The following is a 9,752-nucleotide window of genomic DNA, read 5'->3' on the forward strand; positions in this document are numbered from 1 at the left end:
TTTTTATGGCGATTCGGAAAGTTGGTTCGTGATGCGAGAGCAATTTGTGGGACGAGTTCGCCGCGAGTCACCAGCCTTTCTTCTGTTTATGAGGGGAAATGACAACCAACTACATCACAAAAATTCGAAAGCCACAAACCCGTCTAAAACGGACACAAATTTGCCCTCCGATTGCACAGAAAAGACGAGGACAACCGTATGTAGAGGTAAGCGAACTTCATTTCTACATTTACAGCTTATTTTAGCATTTATAAGCTCGAAGTATGTTTTCCCATACAAAGTCTATAAATCGTATACCGAGCTTGGGCTGCCTGTGAGCAACTGCGCTTCCCTTGGTATCTGCGTAATTAACAATTATTGGATGAGGTTGAGCATGTTAGCGATAATTATCAAGGCCAAAGTTTGTGTTATCTGCCGAAGCCGAAGGCTGAGGCGGATAACACAAACTGAGACCTTGATAATTATCGCTAACATGCGAAAACCGAATTCAATAATTGTTTTATTATGCATATTCCTGAGCTGAGCTCCGCCATGACAAAACTGATCAAACTGCTGGTTAGTGTGTTAGGTGACGTCACTTCTGCATGCATAAAACTATTGTCTGTAGGTATGACGTCAATTCTACATATATAAAATCTATTGTTTGTAGGTATGACATAAGAGAAGCAGAGCAAGCAAGAATTAGCTGCGTGCTTATAGCCAGTCAAAATCGAGCTGATGACACCAATGTATAATAATAAAAGTTATTGATCGAGTACTGAAATGGTTATTAAATGTTAAGTTGTCTAAAGGCGTGTACTCTTAGTAATTCTCGAAGTACTACTGCTTCACGTTGCACTCATGGGTCTTCTGGCGAAGTGGAATCCAGCCAACACGTGAGAAGGGCGTGAGTTAATTTTTTTTGTTGACGTGCCCTGGCGTTTCTTCCCGTCTACTAATTGTCCTTCAGCGTGTTTTGAAATACACGAAAATTCGCATTTTTGAGACTGTTGATCACGGTTTGTTGCCTTTGGAGTCCACCCCTTCAACCCGTCGAGTATCATCAGGAGAAGCATCGATAAGAATCGAAGAGTTTACGTTTGATGAAACCACTTGTTGAAAAAGTAACAAATGAAAGAGCAAAACCAACAGGGATTTCTTATGTGCCAAATTGTCACAATGTTGTGACAGTTTACCCTCAAATATCATAAATATGACCTCAATAAGTAACTTTAAAGTCGCCGTAAATAATTATATCTCTGCTTAACTCTTAGTTCTACCAATTATTATTTATTTCATCATTATTATCACAATTATTTATTACCTTAGCTGCACATATTTATATACTCATTTTATCTTTGCACTTTGCACTGGAATTTGCTAGATGTCCTTATAGAATTTTGCAAATTAATTATGTAGATGTAGATGTGAATTAGCTCAGCTTATGTTCATGTCCTCTCCAAGTTTTTTCTCTTGCGTTTTTCTAGCTGGCAAATTATCACGTCATCTTATTTACTCTGATTGTTTCACTTGTTTAAAAAAGAAATTGAATACACTGAACTACACTTCATCTAAGAGCATAATTATGAAATACTTCAATGAATTCTAAATTAGAGTGTCAACTCACTTTTGCCTGGTACTGTATTATTTAAATTTTAGACTTGTTCTTCTTTTGTTGTGTGCACGCAGTAAGTCCAGTTGCCATGGACCACAAAGTGGATCACAGTTTACATGTACATGGAATAATATTTTTATTCTATGGTCAGAGTCTATTCTTCTACACTGCAGTGTATCAATATCAAAATTTGCTATAAAATATTACTTCATGTATACAAACGTATTCAAATGTGTGTACGTGGCCTTTCATTTTTTCACTAGGTAGTCTGACAACATTCTTAAAACCTTCTTGGAAGTAATCACTTGACACTGTTTGTTGAGTCCTTGTTTTGTATTAAGTACAGTCCTAAGACCATCATATCCACCTCTGGCATGGATGAGTTGTAGCTGCTGCAGATTTAAACCTGAACAAGCAATTCTCTGTGCCACTGATTTTGAAAGCACCTTATCGGTAACCAGAGCTCTCAAAGAGGGAAAATTAGCTGTCTTCCTTGCATGATGTTGTAAGAACTTACACACAAACTCTGCATCAAAGCTATTTCATAAAAGAATGGAATTTTGAGGTTTGAGGTGAAGGAGGAGATCCTAAAGGGATTTCACATCCTCAAGCCCATTATGGGCATCATAAGACTTGGTCAAACAATCTCTCACCAATTCTTCTTGCTTATATGACTTTCTACCTGGTAATAATTGCTTAAAGACAGGTAATGTGTCAATGAATCCTATTACCACAGTTTTGAATTCAGTCAACAAATTAGCAACCAATAATGCTTTAACGAAAATTCTTGAGTCAAACAACTTCCCATTGTGGGCTGCTAAGACAACTTTACACTTAAGTGATTGGGGGAAATTTACAAATTCCCTAAGGCACTCTGGTAGGGTCAGTGATTTTACAGGCTTCAATTTATACAAAAGTTGCCCAGCTACAACAGTTAATTTGTTGGCCAGTGAAGCTTGATGAGATATTCCATGGTTTGGCACTGCATATTTGTCAAAGGTTGCTTGACCTGAAAACTGCACAGCGGACAATTGACAAATTTCTGCATTGTTCAGACCTGTAAGAAAGTGATGCATATTAATATTTAATTAGATATGTTGTGTGATGTCAGACATGTCTGAAAGTAATAACTCGGAGGCCACATTACTTTAAAAGAAAGTAATGTACCCAAATCCCCATGTGAAACATGTGTTAATGGAAAGGTATATATAAAGGTGTCAGACATGCATTCTATTTTGCTAAGAAAAATGAAGGCCAGGTTACCTAATGATGATGTTTCAAGGTCAAACACAACGAGCATTGATTTCTGTTGAGGTCAGCGGGGAAGGTTTTGGAGAGTAAAACGGAGTTGGAATTGATGTCAGATCTGCTTGATCAGCACTGAATTGTACACCACTTTGGTATGTTGTCCCTTCAAGTACTGCTGCTTGGTCAGTTGCTACATTTCTAGCCTTCTTCCTAACTATTCTATTTAGTTTATAAGCTCTACTGGTCTCTCTCCCTTTTCTCTTCCTATATTCCCTGTCTTGGTTTGTGTTAAACTTCTTTGTGATCTTTCCAGGGGACAGATTGTTAGACTCATTGATCTAAAGAAAGTAAAAAATGTTAATCTACTTTAAGTACATGCCAATCTGGGTCCAGTTGTTCGAAAGCTGATTAACTTAATCCAAGATTAGGGTAAACATTGGTTTCATTTTTTCAACTTTTGGATGAAAGTGTCTTTTGCTTATTTTTGTTTTTCAAGATTGACTGCCTCTTATGTAAAATTTTGCTAAGTAAACTCCTTGGTTAATTTTGGATTTTGGATTAGCGTTAAGCAGCTTTTGAACAACCAGGCCCTGGATTGTAAAATTGCACTTGGTCTAACATATTGAGTTACTGTTACTACTCAGTAAAATAATAGGATTGTGTACTTAGATTCCTTTAGAATATATGGGGAAGTCTAAACTGTTAATAATGTTGAAGAGAGATTTATTTTCACTTCACCTTTTTACAACTTTAAGGTAGATTAATGCATTCTCCTTTCTTAGTTTCCTGTCTTGTTCAATTTACACTCGAGGAAGGTAAGTTGACACAGTATTGCTAATGTAGGATATATTCATACGTTTCCCTAGTTTCTTTACTTACTGAGATGAAATTGCATTGCATACCTTACATACTATTGATTTCCCACCATTTTTGGTTGCCACTGCAAATGCAACTCTACCTTCTAAGCTGGCAGAACCAGAAAAATGAAGACGTTTTGGTGCATGAACAGGCTCTGAGTAGTTAAATGATTCATTGTTTTGGATGGACCCTAATGGTGCTAACTTGTCTGAATAACTTGAGAAGAGATCAAAAACCTGGAGAGAAAGGAAAGGGAACAAAGTAGAATGACAGACTTGTTTTGTGAACACCTTAATATGAATGGACTTAGAACACAGAGCAAAAGTATACCTCAAGTCGCAATGATTTATGCTGATAAATTGCCATAGAGGGATGAAACCTCCCACTACAATATACACCCTTTGCATCAGTATTAGATGCTTGTTTTAGGTGCTCAGTCCAGTATTCACTTTACCGGTATCAGATCTGCCTTTAGGTCATCTCCCTCAAGGTCCTTGCCATGTGCTAGTGACTGGTGCTGGTAAGCTTGGGGATTCTTATGGTACTGGCACCATGTGCCACATGAACTGTGATCCCCAAAGGCATGGTTGGGAATTACCTTGCATCCCTTGCAGATGCCCTCTGAGTTTCCTTTGTTCCGTGTAAGGACGTAACCAAAGCACTTGACAAGATAGTCTATTACAGTTTTGCTCATTGACTTGTGTATAGAGGACAGTCTTAAAAGATGACAATAAAGTGCCTTCTTAGCATGTCCAACATCAGACCACACACCATTTTCCTTGCTCACATTCTCATGGATGTGGAAAATGGTTGTTGTGTCTCCATCCATGATAATATTGTTAACATTGTATTCAATGGGTTTGTTTCCTCCTTTGCTGTCTATTTCCACTTCCCCTGCCAATCTCTTTGTAAGCTCCACCCCCATAGAAGGTTCCATCGACTTAGCAGAACCTATAATATGTATAAAGATCACAGTGACTTTACAGAGTATTTTTGATAGATTGGGAAAGCCGATGATAATCTTACAATGTTTTTCCAATAAATTTCTTGAATCGGTTTTATCCCGAATCATTCAAGAGGCAACCCCCCTTCATCAAGATAGACAAATTAATGCACTACAAACTCTTACAGACCTGTCCAGTTTTGTGAGCACTTGTGTTTGCGTGGACTCTGCAACTCTTACACCGTACAGCATAATCAAGGACTTGGCCAGTTTTTGATCCAATCAATGTCGAACGCCCTGACAAGATGCAATTTTTTTACACACTTAAGGCAATTGTATTTAACAGCACAAATTGACCAAGCTACTCTAGAAATTTACAATGGGACCCACCAGTCCTGATGGTACACCTTTGAAGCTACTACTAGATAATTTTGAACCCGGTGGCTTTGATTTACTGAATCACTGAAAAACTGAGACTACCTGACCCCTTGGGCTGCTTGGGTAGGAGATTAAAGTTGGCTTGGTGACTAAAAGAATATTTGCTTGTTTGAATGTTTAAATCACGAACATACAGTTCCATACGCTTTCCACATTATTACAAAGAAAAATAAATACCCAAACAAATAATGACATATACCGGTACCTGACAAACTATTGTATGCTCTGCCAGATCCACGCTTTTGCCAGCCCGCATCAAAGCTGGCATTTAGTTTTGTTTTATTTCTGTATAAAACATAATGGAGATTATAATAACCTGAAGATTATTTTGAAACTACAGAAACGAAAAACTTGGAAAAAATCAGTCATTTGAGGTTGACAGCCAAGACAATTTCCTAAGCATTTGAGTATTTCCTCTTTCGGTGTGTTTTAGTGGATAGTTCTAGCACATCACGCATTGATCACTCTTGTCTATCAATTCACCGCATAATTTTATCAAATTAAATATAATCTTAAACAAATTGAAAACACAAATGTATTCTACTCACCCTGAAGACTCGGTAGATTCCGTTTCCATAACAGCCTCAACCTCCTTTCTGACAGCATCTCTGCAAGTTTTACTTGTTAAACGCAAAATTCCATCTCTTGCTTCGCCCTCGCGTGATTTATAAGTTTGTTTCGACAGCCACGGGATGTTTAGTGCGGTCAAAAACCTATTCAACCCAGATGCCCCGATGCCAGCGATAACCGATCCTTTTTCAAAGCAAGAAGAACAAGAAAAGATTGTTAGTGACTGTTTTTCTGGAGAGCACCACCGCCAACAATGTTTGTTTTTATTACTGGGTTGCCAAACCCAGTCGGAATCTGTCCTTAATTTCGTCATTTTTTTATTTTTCGTTTTCCTTTTTTTTTTATTTGTTTCCGTGTCGGTAAAAGTCTTGCCTGTCACTCCCCTGCTAAGTGGTGTCTTTGTGCATAGAGCCTTCTACGCGTATTTTCTTAGGATCGAGAGGGTAGTGGGAAATGCGTAGATTTCTCTGGTGGACACAGTCGAACGATTAACTTAACCGGTAATGGCGTCGAAAGTCATGTAACGCGAATGGCGTTTTAGTGGATCTTTGAAAAAAATGTACCCTTATGAAGCTCAATAATGGCAAGCGAATTGGATACTGAACAAGACAGGCGGTCGAATGTTAGAAGCGACGAGTAATGGACTTCGACAACAATCTGTCGCCCGTCGAGCCGTAATCAAAGTGAGCTGTCTTCCTAAAATTTTGCCAAGTGTGGTGTTTTGTACAACACTCAAACCAAATGAACAGTTCTCTGGTAACTCAGTATGGGTTCAACAAAGAAAGAGAAGGAATCCATATAGTGGATCTGTTATCTCAGTTGTCTCGCTATTTGTCAGATTTGTATTTACCTGTTCTCAACACTGCACAGTCTTCCGGTATAACTATTGGAAATTTCACTAATAAGTCATTGACGTGAATGGCGTTTTAGTAGATCTTTAAACAAAATATACCCTCATGGAGCTCAAAAATGGATCGTCAATTGGATGAGCAAGACAGCGCTGAAAAATAAATGTCTGGATTTTAAGAGACGAGTAATGGTTTTCGACAACAATTTCATTTTTCAACTTTGAATATCAAGTGAGCTTTGTTTCTAATATTTTACTAACTTGGTATTATATAAAACACGGAAATCAAATAGCAATTTTTTTATGGATTTAACCATAGTTACTAACTATGATTTAACAAATAAACATTGAAGGAATCGAACGCCTACAAGAATGCATCACAGTGTTTACTCAAGTCGCATCTTAGTTGTCTGACAATTTACATTTACCGGTATTTTGTACTCAACTCTGCAAAGGCGTAAAATATTTGGAAATGTGACAGTGAAGAATTATTTGAATGAAAGTTGTTGTCGCTTTTGTGCTTCATTATTTACGCTCACCGGTTCCGAGTCGAAAAGGGTTTTGATGTGAACTGTGAAAAATGTATTTACACCGTAATTGCATCTCTTGTTTGCACGCACGCAATTGAAATAGGAAGGTATTTTTGCCTCTAATAGTAAATATGTTGTTTGTTTCGATTAATTTTTCGCTGGAAAAGGATTTTGCCGAGATATTTCCAGCCTTTGTGAACTTTAATATCATGTTGTGTAATTTTCGAGCTTAACAAATTTGCATACGTGTGTTAAAATGTGATACGGGAGCATTTTTGCGGTATAGTGTAACGAAAATAAACAGGTCTGTTGGAAGCTTGCTTGAGTTTCAACAAAATGACCCCCAAAATCGGCAAAAAAATCTGACACTGATGAATAATAAAGTAGCTGCTACCCCCAAAACGATGGAATTACCCGGCGATAAATAACCTCGTCTTGGAGAGTAAAGTTTTGACTGTCAACCAGAAGAATTGGGCGATTGTGATCTTTGTGTTAAATTCGCACATTTCTTGTCAAACTTTATAACACTTGAAAGAAAAAGAAAACTTACAAAAACAAAAACCCGTTATCTGTGTCAAATGATGATTTGACACTGTTTCGCGAGTAAACTTCATCACGGCGCCCTCTGAATCCGATGTAACTTTCGATTTTGCACTTTTACTTGTGCAGCCAAAAGTACAATAGCAAAAATCTCCCAGAATGTTTGTCGGTGATCGTAACTTTTTATATTCGGGGTTAAAAATTAATGTTGTTTTCGTGTCATAAATGTTGTTGCTGATGGCAAAATATTTTATTCTCGATCGACTGTCCAGAAAACTTCCTTCTGCTCTTCCCAAAAACTTTGTACCACTATTTATTTACTTTTGCATCAATATTTGTTTCGCATGAAGCAAGCTAACAAAATCAGTTCCTTGCTTGGTCCGCAGTTGTTAGCGTTAAAATAGAATTTTCGGTCCAATGCTTCTGTTTTGAAGGGTATATTGTTTTTGGTCTCCCATCCAGATACTAACCCCGCCGAACGGACTTTAACTTCAGCGAACTATTGTAGCTGTCAGATGCTCAGAGGGCACGCTTAAACTTGTGGTGAAAAGAAGTTGTGAGGGAACTTGAAAATTATCAACACGTCAGCCCAGAAGCCAATGTTTCTCGCTTCTCTTTTATTTGTTATTCTTCAGAGACTGGAATGCTGTAGTTCAATACCACACAATTCAGTGCCTTCTGATTTTCTGTAACACGTACCACAGGCAACCCAGTGTATGCTTCACGGAAGCATCTCGTAATTAAATTTAAATGACTTCTGGTGTGTGAAAAGGTCACGGAACGAAATGCTAGTATACACAACATGAACATCACATAAACAGATAACACAAACCTGTTGCTGCCTTCGTATTTATATCCCATATGGGGCGTCCCACGTCCTTTTGGTGTGGACTTCTGTGTGTTTTTCCAGTCTTTATCCCATTGAGTTGGTGACACTCTTCGCATCGTACGTAAAGAATAGAACCTAGACCCCGTATTGTTTCTTCCTCAGTATTAAACAGATTTAGTACCGTTTTGCACTCCAAACAACCCTGTTTCAATTGATCAGCTAAAACGCCTAATTCTACAATCCTTCCTTCTCTCCAAGTACATTTACTTATTTTACTTGGTACACACGAGTCAGTTTCGCCTATACATTTTGGTTTTGTTTCGCGATGTGGCGAAGAAACTCGTCTTCGCTTATCTTTACGTGAACTTGAGGACACAAATCTGCCATTCCGTTTTCTCTTACTGTCTTCCGCCGAAGGGTGCATGCTGTTAATTTTTTTCAAAATTTCCGACGAGTGTTAACAACATTGAGAAGAGAAATGTCATACATTTCTTTTTATCTGTAAGTATCTCTTACAGAAAGAAACATAACAATATTTTTAATATTAATGTAAGATATCTGCAGTTTGAAACAGAAAAACTTAATTTAATTGAAAATCAACAATTTTCTTGAAATCCGTGATATCCAGCCAAAATACAGTTTTTCTTGACTGGCCGTGAACCTCCAGTTTGCGGACCAGGCAGTCGACAGGCAAATCTTTTTCTACAACATTTCCCAAATTTCAACTTTGTTTCCTTTTTTGAGTTGAGTGTTGTATTTCGTCAGCAAGATTTCGGCATTCGATTGTGTTCCACAAAGTGATCTTTTAGTCGCTTTTTGGCTTCTTTCTTTTTAACTAACGATGTTTTTGAGGACGTTTTGTTTTTCAAAGGCGTTCCTTTTCTTGGTTCTGGAGCGGTCCCCTCTTGAAAAGCGAGAACAGATTGTTCCTCTTTTTTGTGTTCCTTTTGATGAAATCGGAACGTGCTTTCATACTACTTGGGAACAAAATGGTCCTTCATTGCTAAAAGGGGAACCAATTGTTCCGAGTTCCGAATCCCGAGCGGAACAAATTGGTCCTTAATGGATGATTTGGGAACTATTGTTCCTAAAAATATGTTCCTTTTAATAACATGGGAACGTGTTTTGATAAAGATACGGAACAAAATGGTCCTTTAATGTTAAAGAGGGAACCAGTTGTTCCGAATTCCTAATCCCAAGCGGAACAAATTGGACCTTAATGGGTGATCTGGGAACTACACCTTTTGCTGTTCATTTACGCAGAAGATACATTCATTACGTCAACAGTCGAAACTACGTTCATTAGTGCTTGCATGAACTTCAATAACGCTAACGAACTTTTTTAACAGGAGCAA

The 9,752-nt window shown here is 37.9% G+C and overlaps 1 protein-coding gene across 1 annotated transcript; it reads right to left on the reverse strand.

Moving 5' to 3' along the window:
* Positions 1-4,145: 4,145 nt before the first annotated feature.
* Positions 4,146-4,637, reverse strand: LOC137981150 (uncharacterized). The gene has a single exon (XM_068828495.1). The coding sequence runs from the start codon at positions 4,635-4,637 to the stop codon at positions 4,146-4,148; it is 492 nt and encodes a 163-aa protein (XP_068684596.1).
* Positions 4,638-9,752: the final 5,115 nt, after the last annotated feature.

The sequence above is a fragment of the Montipora foliosa genome, chromosome 1 (genome assembly GCF_036669935.1).
Source record: "Montipora foliosa isolate CH-2021 chromosome 1, ASM3666993v2, whole genome shotgun sequence".
NCBI classification, from domain to species: domain Eukaryota; kingdom Metazoa; phylum Cnidaria; class Anthozoa; order Scleractinia; family Acroporidae; genus Montipora; species Montipora foliosa.